The sequence below is a fragment of the Rhinatrema bivittatum genome, chromosome 1, assembly GCF_901001135.1.
Source record: "Rhinatrema bivittatum chromosome 1, aRhiBiv1.1, whole genome shotgun sequence".
NCBI classification, from domain to species: Eukaryota; Metazoa; Chordata; class Amphibia; order Gymnophiona; family Rhinatrematidae; genus Rhinatrema; species Rhinatrema bivittatum.
In genome coordinates, this window is record NC_042615.1 from 419,322,797 (window position 1) to 419,340,619 (window position 17,823).

At 44.5% G+C, this 17,823-nt stretch overlaps 1 protein-coding gene across 3 annotated transcripts in view; it reads left to right on the top strand.

The window, feature by feature from the left end:
- GRHPR (glyoxylate and hydroxypyruvate reductase) overlaps positions 1-17,823 on the top strand; it is a 152,149-nt gene that overhangs the window by 86,947 nt on the left and 47,379 nt on the right. For all 3 annotated transcript variants that reach the window (XM_029603025.1, XM_029603034.1, XM_029603042.1), the window contains one exon: positions 7,859-7,994. In XM_029603025.1, the coding sequence (XP_029458885.1) occupies positions 7,859-7,994 (136 nt within the window). The remainder of the gene's footprint in view (positions 1-7,858; positions 7,995-17,823) is intronic.

Genomic DNA, 17,823 nt, shown 5'->3' on the forward strand with positions numbered 1-17,823 from the left:
GGAGCCTATTTGAATTTTAATATCTCGGGGAGAAGAAGGGGGGCTTAAGGCCACTATGGTCTGCTCCATGTTTTTGATTAAATTTGGAGGTTGGGGGGTGAATTGGGTGCTAGCCCCAACATTATCAAACTTGCCCCTAGATTCATCAAAATGCTATAATAATGCATGGTTAATGCCCATGGTAAGAAAAAAGCAAAGTGCCCAAACAGGTAGCTATATGAGAGAGAGAGAGAGAGCCAGAGTCTATTTATAAGGCTTTCATAGTAGTCAACTGTTTATATCTCTATAGGAGGGCCACTAATAGCTCGAGGTGAGGTATTGGTGGTGGTTTAGGGTTTAGGAGCCAGTTTTAGATGCGGAGTGAGACATTCAAACAGCCCAGTACATAGAGGTGAAAATTTGACATTATTTGGAGTGAGAAAAGTCTCACAAAGATGAGATTTCTACTATGTTATCTCCGCATCTAAAACTGGCCCCTAAACCACCACCAACACCTCACCTCAAGCTATTGGCTGGCCCTCCTATAGAGATATAAATAATTGAATACTGTGGAGGCCTCTCCAGAGGCTCTCTTGCTCTCTCTCCTCCACTCCCTTCCCAAGCCCAGAAAAGGCCAAAATCCAATTTGAAAATTTATCGCAAATTGCATTACAGCCGTTTCGGGCATATTGCACAGCTTAACACCAGGAAAAAAGGTGTAGTCATTGTCAGCATTAAAACTGTGAGATAGCATAGCGCATGCTATCGCACAGCGCAATATTGCCCCTCATTTTAATTTATCCTGCCCAAACCCCTCCCCAATCCTACCCCTTCTCAAATTTTGATTCGTGCCATGCGGTAACACAATTATCGCATGCGCTATGGCGTTAATGCATGCATTAACGCCTTATTGCGAACGTTAACACCATAACACATTTTGATGAATCACTCTGTTGATTTGGTGGAGGAGGCTGGGTTGGAGATTGCCCTACTTGGCAGCTTTTTTTAAATTGTTATTTTTACTTTACTGGCTATATGTTGAATATAGACAGTTAAGGTTCAAGCAATGGGAAAAACATACCCAGATAACTTTAAATCTAAGTGACTATATTTAGAATATAGCTAGTTAATTTTAATGTTATCTGGTTAATCGTCCCTGGATGATTTCAGCCAAGTGTTTGCTGTGGTAGATGTATCCCGCTGAATATTCGGCTAAAGATATGTGGATAACTTAGCTGCTCACCATCTTACTGCATATGGACCTAGTGAGATGGTACTTTTTTTGGGGGTGGCGGGAAGGATAGGGAGATACAGATGGAGGAGCTAGTGGTGGGTGCTCATTTGACAGCATTATAAACTGAAACGCCCTTTTCCTGCAGTGACAGGGAAGTTTAACCTCCACTATACCACCGGAGCTCTTCAGAATGGTGGCAGCATTATATGGTGAAAGTAAAGGGAGGAAGAGCAAGGAATGAAAGCAAACACAGAAAATAACAAATGGACTGCTAAGGAAGTCAGCAGGAAAAATGATTGGCCATGAGAGAGAGAACAGTGACTGACGGACTATAATATTGTTCAAAGCCACTGGACCAATATTTTTCCAGCTGAGTGAATGTGGCAGTCTTTTTTGCTTTCTAATACTGATTAAAAAAACAGTACAAGAAAAGGATGTTGGATGATGATGATGATGTCACCTTGAACTTGTGCTAACAGACAACATCATGAGAGGGTTTGACAGCTGTAAATATTACATTTTAGTGATGCTAGACCTATCAGTGGCATTCGATACAGTAAATCATGACATCCTTTTAAATAGATTAGAAGCAACAAAACAAATGGTTCAAATCATACCTAAATAACAGATACTTTCAAGTACAAATGAAGGACGTAATGTCAAAGTAAATAAACCTTCAAACAGGAGTTCCGCAGGGATCAGCCCTATCTGCCACACTATTCAACATATACATGCTACCTTTATGTCACCTGCTAGCTGGTTTAGGCATCTCACATTACATATACGCTGATGATATTCAATTAATACTTCCTATTGATGACACAATTGAGAAAACATTAAACATAGCCAGCATGTATCTAGATATAATAAAACAACTTCTAAACCAAATGGAGCTAGTTATTAATATAGAGAAAACAGAATTCTTACATCTAGAACGAAAAAACATAGCGATCATTCAAAACCCAATCACACTCAATAACAACCAAAAAATACAATTAGCTGAGAAAGTACGAAACCTTGGAGTGATAATCGATACAGAACTAAGTTTGAAACAACATGTATCTCTAAAAGTAAGAGAAGGATATGCCAAACTAATGACATTTAGAAGACTAAAACCACTACTAACGCCTACCGATTTCCAATCAGTATTACAAGCCTTAATTTTTGCCAGTACAGACTACTGTAATGCCCTTCCACTGGGTTTACCATACACTACAATAAGACCACTACAAATATTACAAAACACAGCTGCAAGAATTCTAACTGGTAAAAGTAAAAGAGAACATATCACAGATACCCTAATTGAACTACACTGGTTACTCATTGAGCAAATACAATACAAGACTCTATGTACCATACATAAATTAATACATGACGAAAAAGCAGAATGGCTGAACTCAGCCCTCCGCGTACACGTCCCCTACAGAAATCTGAGATCAGCAAACAAAGCATTGCTAACTATTCCCTCAGTTAAGACGGCCAGACTAACTCAAGTAAGGGATAGGGCCCTATAATATGTACCAATATGCCTTTAGAAATCAGATTGCAAAGAAATCAAAACTTTCAGAAAAAGTTTAAAAGCATGGCTATTTAAGAAAGCATACCACAAAGAGAATGGAGAGTAGAATCCAGGGAAATGTAGGATGCAGTCAGTAGAACTCCCCCCACACACACCTTTTTTCTGTTTGTTTTCTCATTTTTTTGTTTTTTTCTTTCTTTCTTTTTTTTTCTTTCAACAACAAAGTACTAGAGTTAAGTATTAATCTTATAGCTAATACAGATAGAATTGGACATGACTTATAACACACACTAATTAATATTTATTATGAAACTGTTACAGTGTTTTGATGGCACCTGTTTAGTTAATATAATTTAAGACATTTTTATGCAACATGAAGTTATGTGCCTTATTGTGAACCGTTGTGACGGCATCTAGCTTAACGACGGTATAGAAAAGATTTTAAATAAATAAAAATAAATACATTTCCTGTGTGAATTCCTGACCAGCCCTTTGCCAATTTGGTAAATAATTCATTTCATACTGAATTTTGATGTCAGTTGGGAGTGGTAGTAGAAACTCTTGGAGGCCAATATATAAAGCCATGTAGCCAGATAACTCCCAAGTCATCCAGTAAAATGCTGAATTTTGAATATTCCCTTTACTTATTTGGCTAAGATTTAGCCGAATGAAGTAAGGGGATGTTAGGGGTGCTCTGGAGTAGGATGAGATAGTCAAATAATTTATCCAGCTAACTCAGATATTTATATTAAGCCAACTAACTGGATGATGCATCAAGCCACAGTAGTGCTCCGACGCACATTATATTGCATATATCACATGATATCCACAATATTTTGCATCTCCTCACCCAGATTCCCAAAAATGTAAATATTTTATTACAGCTGACCCAGAAGGTGGTTAACCACGAAATATAACTACACCTATTTGAAAAAGGTTAAATGTGCAGTGGGAGTTCTTGGACCCTAATGCGGGTCCCAAAGCTTCCGCTGTACATTCAAAGAAGCAGGGGAAAAAGAAAACATCATGGCAAACAGGGAGGTTGAGCGGGGTTCAGTGCTGACTCCCATCTCAACCCAGGGATGCCAGTTGAGGCAGCCCTGACACCCCAAAAATGTAAAAATGGCGTGCAACAATAGATTCCCCTCCCCCCCCAAAGAACATCATGGCCTCGGGGCCCCCCGCCACCAGAATTTAAAACATAAAAAATAGGGTCCCGGCCCCCTTCCTTTACCCACCCCCTACCCCAAGTCAAAAGAAAGAAATAAGGGTTCCAGCCCCCATCCTCCAAGTCAAAAAAAGAAATGAAAGTCCAAGCCTCCACCCCACCTACCTGGATCTTACCCCAGTCACATGGCTGGGGCAAGGTCAGGTTGGCACCATTTTGGAAAATGGTGCCAACTGGGTGGAGTGCTAAGGGGCAACCCAACACAGGAGCCTCACCTTAAATTAAGGTTCGGGAGGGGGGGAGGAGGTGGGGATGGATTGGGGGCCGGAACCCTCATTTCTTTTTATTGACTTGGGGGAGGGGACCAGGAACCTATTTTTTATGTCTTAAGGTCTGGGGGGCGCTGGGGCTATGATGGTCTTGGGGTGGGGGGGGGCTGTCGTAGTGTGCCTACATTTTTATATTTTTTTACGTTTTGGGGGAGTCGGGGGCCGCCTCAACTGGCAGCCCCAGGTTGAGACAGGAGTTAGCATTGGCCCCTGCTCAGCTTCCCCATTTTGCTGGGATTTTTTTCATTTTGGGCCAGCGGCCCTTTAAGGCGATGGCGGTCTCGTGAGATTGATTCTGCCATCATGTTAAAGATACGGTTCTTTTCTCCTGTAGTGTTTGGCTGTGAGACAAAAGAATATGTCATACAGCCATGATGCTTTTTCGAGGAGGGCTCTACTATCACGGCGACACTCCCCAGTGATAGTGGGAACCCTCCCATGAAAAAAAATATTGCAACTTGATGTGTCTGGTGTGAGTTACTCGGCTATCTGCAGATGTGCCTGAGAGCAGGTCTAAAGTTATACTGTAACATGTTTCAGGGTGCTTTAACCTCAACTGTCTGTTTTTAAAAGCATAGCCTGTTAAGTGCTGATGCTGTATTTATATTAAAAAAAAAAAAAAAAAAAAAAGGCAACAGTTAGGGCCGGCTGGCCCAATCTGCCCCAATCTGCTCCCCATCCCAGTGAAACAGGACATATGCTGCTGTCATGCGAGCCTTCCTCCCCTCTAATACCCCCCCCAAAAACAAACCAAAACGTAGTAGGCCTATATGCCCAAAACCCACCCCCTCCTCCCCTCCTGAAATCTAGCAATTGGGAAGAAAAGTATATCCTGGTAAACTCACCTTCTGTGAGGCAGCAGGATGTTAGTCCTTACACATGGGTGACATTATCAGATGGAGCCGCAATGCAGAAAACGTATGTCAAAGTTTCTAGAACTTTCATTATGCACACTGAGCATGCCCTATACCATGTGTCCACACGAGGTGCCTCTCCAGTCTCTTCTGCAGAGCTATAAGCCTTGTGGTGTGAGTGAGCTCACTTTGGCTGTTTTTAGCCTTGTGGAAAACATTTGTTTTTCTCGTGTTTTTGTGGTTTTTTTCCTCATTGTTCCATTGCTGAATCCCTCTTGGTGCCCTCCCATAGCGACTCCTACTCAGGGTTTTTGGCGATTCGGGTAAGTTTCCTTTCATGGTTGATTCCCTATAGCGGCGAATCATTGTGCCTGCTGTTCAGTAACGGCCCGCCGCCATTGCCTTCGGTTTGTGCCATTTTTGTTTCAACCATCATGGCCACGTCTGGTTTTCAGCGATGCCCCCGGTGCCCGAGGACCATGTCCATCACAGATCGGCATTAGGTATGTGTCCTCTGCCTGGGGACATCGCAAGCCATCCGGGGTTGCCGCTTTTTTGCCTAGATGACCCCCAAGGGACGTCTGCTTCAACTCTACAAGATGGAGCAGCTGTTCGGGTCAAAGAAGTCCAAGCCATCAGCATTGACGGTATCGAAGAACCAAGGAGCCGCACTGATGGACACAGATCCATCGACATTGGCGGGACAGTCGGTTCTGTCTATGCCACTGGCAGACAGGGGTGCCGGAGACCAACTATCGTCTATCTCCTCCAGGCCGAGGTCGTTGGGTTCCTTGTCATTGGTCTCTGCATCGGGGAAGGACCGGGCCGAGCATCGAGGGAAGCCGAAGAAACATTGGCATCAGTCCCCATTGACGCATGGTGCCGGGTATGGGGATGCACTGGCTTTTTCTGCGATGCCCCTGACGTGACCCTACGGTGAGGAGTACCAGTCCTTCGTCAGTTCTGGGTGTCCACAACGGTCTCCACCGATCCTGATGCCAGTCACCGATCCACCTTGAGAGTCCGATGAGGATCTGGCCACCCCTCCTTCCTCCTAATTAGTGTTGGCATTGGCAACGTTTGAGGAGAAGCTGGAGCACTGAGTCCAGCTGGCAGTGGACCGGGGCGCTGCAGAGCTTTGATTCTATGGGACCGATGTCACCAGACCTGGTGTTGCCTGTCCTCGTACTGCTTCTGGAGAAGTTCATTGTGCTCATCTGTGCATTACCAACCTAGCTGGCAGTGGTGCCCAGCGGGGTTCCGAGGCTTCCCCTTACTGATTTGGTGGTTGTTGCCAGTTCCTCCTCCGAGGAAGCTCCACCAAGGCTGGCAGAGATGCCGAGGCCTGCAGCCCCCCAACCCGTCCAGTTCTACCGGTGCCTGCATCTCTGGATGATGGTCGAGCACCTAGGGACCCATCCCCTGTGGCTTACAGTGAGGATGAGAAACCTTATGATTCATGGGGAGATGACGCTTCGAAGTTCTCCGACGAAGGCTCCAAGGGTCTCCCTTCAGAACTTTCTCTTCCAGAGGGGCAAAGAAGGACTCCACCTGAGGACTTATCCTTTGCAGTTTTTGTGCGGGTGATGGTGGAGGTCATCCCATTTCAGTTATTGATGGAGGAGGATGCCAGGCACAAAATGCTTGCGATCCTCCAATTCGTGGAGCCTCCTAAGGAGATTGTGATGGTCCTGATACACGAGATCCTTAATTTTGAAAGTGTACTGCATTGGGGCTCCATCTGATAAATTTACCCATTTGCGAGGACTTACATCCTGCTGACCTCGGAGAACACCTATACAGGTAAGCAACTCTGCTTTTCTCCCCCCATCCCATCCCATCCCACCCCACCCCACCCAGAACCTCCTTAGCGCTAAATGCTGCCAGGAACTGGAAAGAAGTGCTCAGTTCCTGGCACATCCTGGGGTTGCTTTGACATCAGTGCTGGTTGCATAAGTTATCATTGTTGCTGTCAAATCATTGCTTGAACAGCAATGCTGATAGCTTACACAACCAGCACTGATTTTAAAGCAATGTTAGACATGCTGGGAGCTCGGCACTTTTTCGCAGCTCTCTGAGGCATTTGGAGGTATGGAGAGTTCCAGGTGGGCTGAGATGGTATGGGTGGCTTGACCGGGGGCGGGGGGGGGGGGAGAGGGAAGGCAGGCTTGCCAGAATATACTTTTCTTTCCAATTGCTGGATTTCAGGGGAGGGCAGATTTTGGGCAGACAGGCCAGCTATCTTTTTATTTTTTATTTATTTATTTGTTTTTATATACCGGTGTTTGATTTACATATCACATCGGTTTACAAATAATTTTTGACAGGTACAGTAGATGATTAGAGAAATGTCATAGGAAGTTATAGTAGCAACATGGGCAGGAAGGCTCACCCGACAGAGGCATTATTTCACTGGGGGTGGGAAGTGGATTAGGCAGGCAGGCTCACACTACTGCCTTTTTTTTTTTTTTTTTTTTTTTTTTTTAAATGCCTCAGTAGAAATTAACCGGCTATGTTCCTTTAATACAGCTGGTGAAGGGCAAAGTTGTCTAGGTATGTGTGCCCAGTTTTGAAAGATAGCTGGTTAGATTTCATAGTTATTCGGCTATATGTAACTGGATAATTATTTGGGGATACTTAGCGAGACATTTATCCTACTGAATATTCCTGATAACTTAGCCAGCTAATTATCTGCATAAGATCCATTTTAGGCTTTTTTGAATATTGGTTTGCCTGTGTTTTCCATGTTTGTGTCTATGCATTTTCTTTTCACAGTACCTCTTGACAAGCTAGCAGAGGAGTCGGACTTTGTCATCGTATCTTGTTCTCTAAATCCTGAGACTGCAGGAATCTGCAACAAAGATTTTTTCAGGAAGATGAAGAAAACATCAGTGTTTATCAACACAAGCAGGTAAAATGTGCAGCTACATTCCCCAAGCACACATTCTGAAGCAGTGTGACCAGCTTTCAAGTGCTGCTTTGCAACCTGCAGGTGATAAAACTAATGTTCAAAACAACTGTTTCTTTACTGCTTCTTTTCAGCAGGAACTGGCATGCACCAGTTACCAATTCTGCACAGTGCTTCTAAAGAGACCCCTGCTATCACAGAGAGAGGCTTGCAGGGGATGCAAGATTGTATTGCTCAGAATTTGGCCCAAAATTTATGAATGAAAATATAGAACTTTTTTTTACTTTTATTTGCTGTTTTTCACTAATTTTTTTTTTTAATTTAAAAGTTTTTATTGGATGTAAAACGAACCTTTACAGTCATACTAAACCAACATACATACACACTACTTTATATGCTAAATCCCCCAATCCACCCATCCCTTGGACAATAAGCACATAGATAACGCAATGTGAATTAGGAGATATAAAACAAAACTGCAAGATTAATTACTTCAATACTTGCATGATCACTGATGCGCACGGCACAAAATGCAATACAATGCATAAAGGGTTAGGCAAAGTAAATCACAACATCCATGAATTACCATGAAAAAGTATAAAGGCCAGCATTGAAAAAAAAGAAGATGAAACCAAGAAATAAGGTAAACAATAAGGAAATTTATCAAAGAGATGTACAAAGTTAAACATCCAAGCCCTGGGAATTTTTCCATCTTATAAAAGAACCCCGTCTTCTCAAAAGAGGCCAAGCGATTATTGTAAGGCCGTTAAATGAGCCAGTCAAGAAAGAAGGAATATCAACACTTTTTTCCAAAAACTGGCTAATTTGCATCTAGCTGTTATGAATACTTGTTGGCCAAACCGCTGTTGTGACTTATACCCAATAGTGGCAAACTAAGCAAGTCAATAGTTATCATCATAAATATTCCACACTCCCAGCAGATTAGATGAACATTCAGCAAGCTGTCACCAAAACATCGCTATTTCCTAGCATGTAGACAGATGGACTCAGGGCCAGTGGGTTTATGCTCCCCTGCCAGCAGATGGAGACAGAGCAAGCTGACATCACAGTATATATAACCCTGCAGTGACCCCAGCCTCTCAGTATTCTCCATCTCTCCAGAAGATGGTGGATGTGCATCTCCCTATGGGGATTGCTTTGAGCTTTTTGAAAGGAGAAATTTGAAATTCTAAATTCAGGGAAAAAAAACCCCCACTCTTCTGTGGTGACACCTAAAGATCCCCCAGTTGAGAATTCCAGAGTCTGACTTTCCGTGGTCCCTCAGAGATGTGCCATGGTCTGGTAGCTGGGTTTCCCGGTGTGGACTTAGCTGCTAGTTCAGCTGAAAAGCAGTGGGTGCAGAAAGCAGAGCGCAGCGGTGACGGCAGATGCCCTTTCCCCCCTCAGCCGGAGACCATCTCTGTACTTAACCAGTAAGCACTGAGCTCAGGTAAGGTTTAAAAAAAAGGAGAAAGTTTTATCTGAATCAGACAGTAGAAGGGGTTTCAGGACTTCCTCCGTCTCCGGCGCACCATGCTCCTGTTGGGGTTGGGGAACTGGACAGCCTGGCGGGTTGAGCGGCCCCCGGTGAGCTAGGCCCCACACTTAGGCTTTTTCCTTGCACGCAACTTGATAGGCAATGGCAGCCGTTTTCATGCGCTGTTGGTGTGTGTTCTGCTGCCCTCTAGACTTGTCAGTGTGCACAGTGTGTCAGCTCTGAGCTTGGTTTTTGGGAGCGTTTTTTATGCTCACAATCTTTTTTACGCACTTTAACTTGGCACACAGGTTGTGCATGCGTCTTGCTGCGCTTTCTTCTAGGCGATTATTTTTTGAGCGCATTTCATTTTTGAGCACGAACTGTTCCGACGCACATTTACCGCAGCATTGGCGCCAGTAAGCAAGAAGCCTAAGCACCTTCCTATTTGTGTTGCCTGTCATATTAAGGCTTCTCAGCCTGACCTGGCTTCCAACCTGTGTCAGCGCTGCTCAGTCGCTCAGCTCTGCTAAGCCTGGCTCTTCCCATTCTGATGATGGGTTGGTCACGGGCTTGACTAGGGGGGACGCCAGATCTTGATTTTCTCTTGACTGGCAATGCTGGCAAGGGCAGTTCTGTGGGACCAGCTCCAGTTCCTTCTGGGTTTGGTCTGGACCCGGGTGCTTTTTCTTGGGTGGAATTTTTTCAAGGCTTACAAGCCTGTCTTTAGGCACAGTCATTCGCACTGTTTGCTGCCATTCTGCCTTCCTCTTTATCATTGTCCCCACCCCCCTCCCCTGTTTTTTGTAATTTCCAGCCTTTTTGTTAGAATGTGAACCGGTATGATGTACCCACTAATACTGGTATAAAAAAGTTTTAAATAAATAAATAAATGATTTCTGTCCGGTCGGACCTTCAGCCAGTGGCTCCTCCCTCTTCCAGTCCTATGCTTAAATGCCAGGGCTCGCCTCTGCTCCCTCTGGGTGTTACCGACAGGAATCCGGATGGCACTGAAGAGGTTGATCCTGATTCCCTGGAAGATGGGGAAATTCCTCCAGGGCTGGAACCGTATCGAACCTTGTTGCGGTTCTTTCATAGAGATGAACTGCCAGCCCTGATTTCCCTGCCCTTGAAACAGCTGGGTGTTCCTGGTTCAGATGCGATGTCAGAGCCGAGGAAGAATCTCATTTTGGTTTCCTTACATAAAGCTTCTTGTTTTTTCCCGGTGATGGATGCCATCCAGTAATTGATCTGGAATGGGATGCCTAGAGGAAAATTTTAAAGGGAGTCAGACATTGGAAGGCCTGTTCCCCCTGGATCCAGCTGTGAGAGAGTGTTTGCATTTTCCCAAAGTGGATGCTCTGGTATGTGCTGTGTCTAAGCGGACGACTATCCCCATATAGGGAGGAGCAGCCTTGAAGGATGTACATGATAGAAGGATTGAGGATATTCTTAAGCAAACCTTTGCGGCAGTGGCGATGAATTTACAGATTGCCTCCTGTTGTGCACTAGTGGCGAGATCTTGTCTGCTTCTCTCTCAGAAGGTTGATGAGTCTGGAGAAAATTCCAGAGTGGTTATGGAGCCTGCTGCCACCTTTTTAGCAGACACAGGCTGTGATTTAGTCTGGACCTCGGCCAGAGGAGTGGCTTCGGTGATAGCGGCCAGGCATCAACTCTGGTTGCGAAATTGCTCAGCTGACACAGCTTCTAAAGTTAATCTTACCAAGATACCCTTTAAAGGTTCACTGTTGTTTGGGAGTGAGTTGGAGAAACTAGCCAGTAAGTGGGGCGAGTCTCCTGTGCCTCAGTTGACCGAGGATAAGAAACAGATACAGTGCCCCTTTGGTATGAGGGGTCATTTCTGGGGTTCCAGGCATTTTCATCCTTACAGAGGGATGACCTGTTAGTGGACTTGGCCTTTTGGTAGGTCCCAGTACGTTCGTCTCCGGCAGCCCAAGAAAGGAGCAAGCTTGGGTGACGGATCTTCCCAAATTTCCCAATGAAGATTTGCGACCCACCCATTCCTAATAATCGAATCACCAACTATGACGGCCGACCTGACACTTTCCTCCTTGACAGAAGCCTTGGGAGACACATCCTTGATGTGAGAAGGTGGTACATTGTCCACTCGCACAGAGGATATGTCTCCCAGGGCTTCTGCCAAGGAGGGAAGGGTCAGGTCAGCTGTCAAAGTTGGTGATTCGATTATTAGGAATCTAGATAGCTGGGTGACTGGTAGGTGTGAGGATCACCTGGTAACATGGTCACCTGATGCATTACCTACATAGGATTTTAGACCGTGCTGGGGAGGAGCCGGCTATTGCTGTACATGTGGGCACCAACGACATATGAAAATGTGGGAGGAAGTTCTGGAAGCCAAATTTAGGCTCTTAGGTAGAAAGCTGAAATCCAGAACCTCCAGGGTAGCAATCTCTGAAATGCTTCCTGATCCATGCACAGGTCCCCAGAGGCAGGCAGAGCTCCGGAGTCTCAATGCATGGATGAGACAATGGTGCAAGGAAGAGAGATTCAGTTTTGTAAGGAACTGGGGAGTCAATTCTGAAGGGATGGGCTCCACCTTAACGAGGGTGGAAAAAGGCTGCTGGCGCTAACCTTTAAAAAGGAGAGTGAGCAACTTTTAAACTAGAACAAAGGGGAAAGCCGACAATTGCTCAGCAGCGCATGGTTCGGAGAGAGGTATCTTCAAAGGTTATTAATGAAGCATTAGAGTTAGGGGATCCCAACAAAGAGGTTCCACTAATAACAAATGTAGTCCAGGTGCCTGGACAACTGAAAAGCAGAATGTTAATACAAACAAAAAACTCACTTTGAAATGTTTGTATGCTAATTCCAGAAGTCTAAGAAGTAAGATGGGAGAATTAGAGTGTATAGCAGTGAATGATGACATAAACATAATTGGTATATCAGAGACATGGTGGAAAGAGGGTAACTAATGTGATAGTGCTATACCGGGGTACAAATTATATTGCAATGACAGAGAGGAGTATCTCTTGGTGGCAGAGTGACGCTTTATGTCCAGGATGGCATAGAGTCCAACAGGATAAAGATCCTATATGAGACTAAATGTACAATCAAATCTTTATGGGTAGAAATCCCTTGTGTATTGGAGAAGAGAATAGCATTAGGAGTATACTACCGTCCACCTGGCCAAACTAGTGAGATGGCAGTGAAATGCTAAGAGAAATTAGGGAAGCTAACTGAAGTGGTAGTGCAGTAATAATGAGAGATTTCATTTACCCCAATATTGACTGAGTAAGTGAAACATCAGGGCATGCTAGAGAAATAAAATTCCTGGATGGAATAAAAGACAGTTTTATGGAGCAACTGGTTCAGGAACTGACGAGAGAGGGAGCAATTTTAGATCTAATTCTCAGTGGAGCACAGGATTTAGTGAGAGAGGTAATGGTGGTGGGGCCACTTAGCAAAAGTGGTCATAATGTGATCAAATTTGAATTAATGACTGGAAGAGGGACAGCATTTAAATCCACTGCTCTAGCGCTAAACTTTCAAAAGGGAAACTATGATAAAATGAGAAAAATAGTTAGAAAAAAAACTGAAAGGTGCAGCTACAAAAGTAAAAATGTGTGCAACAGTCATGGACATTGTTAAAAAAAAAAATACCATCCCGGAAGCACAGACCAGATGTATTCCATGCATTAAGAAAGGTGGAGGGAAGGCAAAACGATTACCGGCATGGTTAAAAGGTGAGATGAAAGAGGCTATTTTAGTCAAAAGATCTTCATTCAAAATTTGGAAAAAAGATCCTTTAGAAGAAAATAGGATAAAGCATGAGCATTGGCAAGACATTGCTAAGACAGGCTAAGAGAAAATTTGACAAGAAGTTGGCCATAGAGGCAAAAACTCACAATAAAACTTTTAAAAATATATATGAAGCAGAAAGCCTGCAAGGAAGTCGGTTGGACTGTTGGATGATCAAGGGGTTAAAAGAGCACTTAGAGAAGATAAGACCATCGCAGAAAGAAAAATGATTTATTTGCTTCAGTGTTTACTAAAGAGGATATTGGAGAGATACCCGTTCCGGAGAAGGTTTTCATGGGTGATGATTCTGATCAACTGAACAAAATCACGGTGAACCTGGAAGATGTGGTAGGCCTGATTGACAAAGTGAAAAGTAGTAAATCACCTGACCGGATGGTATACACCCCAGGGTTCTGAAAGAACTAAAACAAAAAATGAAATCTCAGAACTATTAGTAAAAATTTGTAACCTATCATTAAAATCATCCGATGTACCTGAAGATTGGAAGATGGCCAATGTAACCCCTATATTTAAAAAGGAATCTAGGGGTGATCGGAGAAACTATAGACCGGTGAGCCTGACTTCAATGCTGGGAAAAATTGTGGAAATTGTTATAAGAATAAAAATCACAAAACATTTAGATACACTTGGTTTGATGGGACACAGCCAACATGGATTTACCCAAGGGAAGTCTTGCCGCACAAATCTCTTACATTTTTTTGAAGGGGAGAATAAACATATGGGCAAAAGTGAACCAGTAGATGTAGTATATTTGGATTTCTAGAAGGCATTTGACACAGTCCCGCATGAGAGGCTAAAACTAAAAAGTCCTTTTGTGGATTGCAAGTTGCTTAAAAGACAGGAAACAGTAGGATTAGATGGTTAGTTTTCACAGTGGAAAAAGGTAAACAGTGGAGTGCCTCAGGGATCTTTACTTGGACTGGTGCTTTTTAATATATTTATAAATGATCTGGAAAGAGGTACAACGAATGAGGTGATCAAATTTGCAGACAATACAAAATTATGCAGAGTAGTTAAATCTCAAGTGGATTGTGATGAATTGCAGGAGGACCTTGTGAGACTGGAAGACTGGGCTTCCAAATGGCAGATGAATTTTAATGTGGACAAGTGCAAAGTGATGCATATAGGGAAAAATAACCCTTGCTGTAGTTACACAATGTTAGGATCTATCTTAGAAGTTACCACCCTGGAAAGAGATCTAGGCGTCATAGTGGATAATACATTGAAATCGTCGGCCCAGTGTGCTATGGCGATCAAAAAAGCAAACAGAATGATAGGAATTATTAGGAGGGGAATGGAAAATAAAACGGAGGATATCATAATGCCTCTGTATCGCTCCATAGTGAGACCGCACCTTGAATATTGTACAATTCTGGTCACCGCATGTCAAAAAGGATATAGCCGCATGGAGAAAGTGCAGAGAAGGGCGACCAAAATGATATGGGGCATGGAATGGCTGCCCTTTGAGGAAAGGCTAAAGAAGTTAGGGCTGTTCAGTTTGGAGAAGAGACGACTGAGGGGGGATATGAAAGGACCTGAACAAGTTAATGTAAGTTGGTTATTTACTCTCTCAGATAATAGGAGCAGGGGGCACGCCATGAAGTTAGCAAATAGCTCATTTAAAACAAATCAAAGAAAAAAATTTTTCCCTCGGTATATAGTTAAACTCTAGAATTCATTGCCAGGGGATGTGGTCTCAGCAGTTAGTGTTACTGGGTTTAAAAAAAAGTTTGGATAAGTTCCTAGAGGCTAAATCTATAAACTGCTAGTATAGTAATTTATTTATTATTTTTATATACCAACATTCGATCGAGAAATCACATCGGTTTACATTCAGGTACTGTAGGTATTTCTCTATCCCCAGAGGGCTTACAATCTAAGTTTTTGTACCTGAGGCAATGGAGGGTAAAGTGACTTGCCCAAGGTCACAAGGAGCAACAGCAGACTTGAACCCTGGTCTCCTGGTTTGTAATCCACAGTTGGAAACAGGATACTGGACTTGATGGACCCTTGATCTGACCCAGTATGGCATTTATGTTCACCCTCCAGAACAGGAAATAGGGGGACGTCTTTCTCTCTTTTATCAGAGGTAAATTGAGATCACTTTGGACCAGTGAGTCCTAGAGGTGATATGCGAAGGGTATGCATTGGAATTTTGCAGTATTCTTCAGGACATGTTCAAGGTGTCCCCTTGCCATTCCCCGCAGAAGAAGCAGGCAGTGGAGATCTCGCTTCAAAGGCTCCTCAGACTTTACCCACGTCTCAAGAAAGTATGGGGTGATATTCCATTTATTTTGTTGTGCTCAAGGAGGAGGGCTCTTTTTGTCCCATCTTGGAGCTCAGGAGAGTCAACTGTCACTTGAAGGTGACTCATTTTCGAATGGAACCTTATGCTCTCTCTAATAATGGCGGTGCAGTCAGGGAAATTTCTGACCTTGGATCTATCAGAGGCTTACCTTCATTTTCCCATCCGATTGGAACACCAACGCTTTCTATGCTTTGCGGTGTTGGGGCACCATTATCGGTTTCGGGTGCTGCCTTTTGGTCTAGCCACCACTCCCAGAATATTTTCCAAGATTATACTGGTGGTAGCGGTATACTGGTGGTAGCCTTGTGAAAAGAAGGAATCCTCGTGCACCTGTTTTTGGCAGACTGGCTGATTTGAGCTAAGTCTCAGGAAGAGAGCCACCCAGTGACACACAAGGTGATCTCCTTATTGCAGGAGCTCTGTTTGGTGGTGAAACTGAACAAGAGCAATCTTCAACCATCCCAGTCATTGGAGTATTTGGGGGTCAGGTTCGACATGGGACAGGACATACTTTTTCATATCATAAGTTTAGATCCAGAGATTGATGTCTCAAGTGCGTCAGTTGATGAACACCATATGTCTGATGGTGTGGTCCTACCTACAGATACTCGGCTTGATGGCAGTTACCCTGGAAGTGGTGTCGAGGGCAAGGGCACCTAGGCATCCTCTTCAGTGTTCTATGCTATCTTGTTGGAACCCACAGTCTCAGAATTATGCGGTTCGGCTCCACTTGCCAATGGAAATCTGATCCCGCTTCCAGTGATGGTTGCAGGAGGATCATCTGAGAAAGGTAGTTCCCTTGTCTTCTCTGGCATGGTTGGTACTCACAACAGATGCGAGTCTCCATGGTTGGGCTCACTGACTGGAGTTAATGGCCCAGGGGCACTGGAATGCCGAAGAGACCCGCTGGAACATCAATCGCCTGGAGGCCCAGGCAGTATGGCTGGCATGCTTGCAGTTCAGCCACAGGCTGCAGAATCAAGCAATTTGCGTGATGTCGGATAATGTGACAACTGTTGCCTTTATCAGTCGCCAGGGAAGAACTAAGAGCCATCACGTGTCGCAGGAAATAGGCTGATGGAATGGGCGGAAGGTCATCTGCAAATGATCTTGGCCTCTCACATTGCAGGAAAAAACAACGTAAGAGTGGACTTTCTAAGCAGGGAGAGTCTGGACCCAGGAGAATGGGTGTTGTCAGCCAAGGTGTTTCAGCTGATTTTGGATCGCTGGGGCCTTCTGTTCCTAGACCTGCTAGCGACTTCTCGAAATGCGAAGGTTCCTAGCTTCTACCGTCGCGGGAGACATCTGTGGTCCCTGGGAATAGACGCTGTCGTACAGGTCTGGCCGGAACACAGATTGCCTTATGCCTTTCCTCTGTGGCCCTTGCTGGGCAGGATAATGCGCAAGATCAAAGGCCACAGGGAGCTAGTACTCTTGGTGGCGCCAGACTGGCCCAGGCATCCATGGTATGCAGATTTACGATGACTCCTGGTGGAGGTCCCCCTTCGTCTTCTGCCACACAGGGATCTGCTTCAGCAGGGGCTGGTTCTTCACTAGGATCCATCTCAATTCTATCTTACGGTTTGGCCCTTGAGAGGGCTCGCCTGTTAAAGCTTGATTATACTTCCTTGTCTTATGTGCGGGTTTGGAGAGTTTTTGAGGCCTGGTGTGACAAGTGGAGTGTTCTTCCTCGTTCAGTTAAGATCCCTCTTACTTTGCATTTTTTGCAGGATGGATGGTCCTGACCACTGTGTAGCCTTTCCTTATGGTTGTTGACTTTGAAAACTGTGTTCCTGGTGGCTATATGTTCTGCCCATCGGATTTCTGAGCTGCAGGCCTTATCTTGCCGGGAGCCGTTCTTTCAGGTGACTCTGGGGGCATTACGGCTGCGTACTGTTCCATTCTTCTTGCCCAAGGTAGTCTCGGACTTTCATTTGAATCAGTCCATCTCCTTGCCATCCCTGGGTAAGGTCAGGGATGCAGAGGAGTTTCACCTTTTGCGCTCCTTGGATGTTAAGCGTCTTGTTGTGTAGTATCTGCGGGTCTGAGTCTTTTTGAAAGGCGGATCGCCTGTTTGTTCTCCATGGCAGGAGTAAGCAGGCCGCTCCAGCGGCCTGCTTACTCCTGCCATGGAGAACATGGAGTGGATTAAGGAGGTGGTCACGGCCGTATATGTGGATGCTGGAAAGCCATTGCCTACTCAGGTTAGGGCTCATTCTACTAGGGCTCAAGCTTTGTCAGGGCGGAGT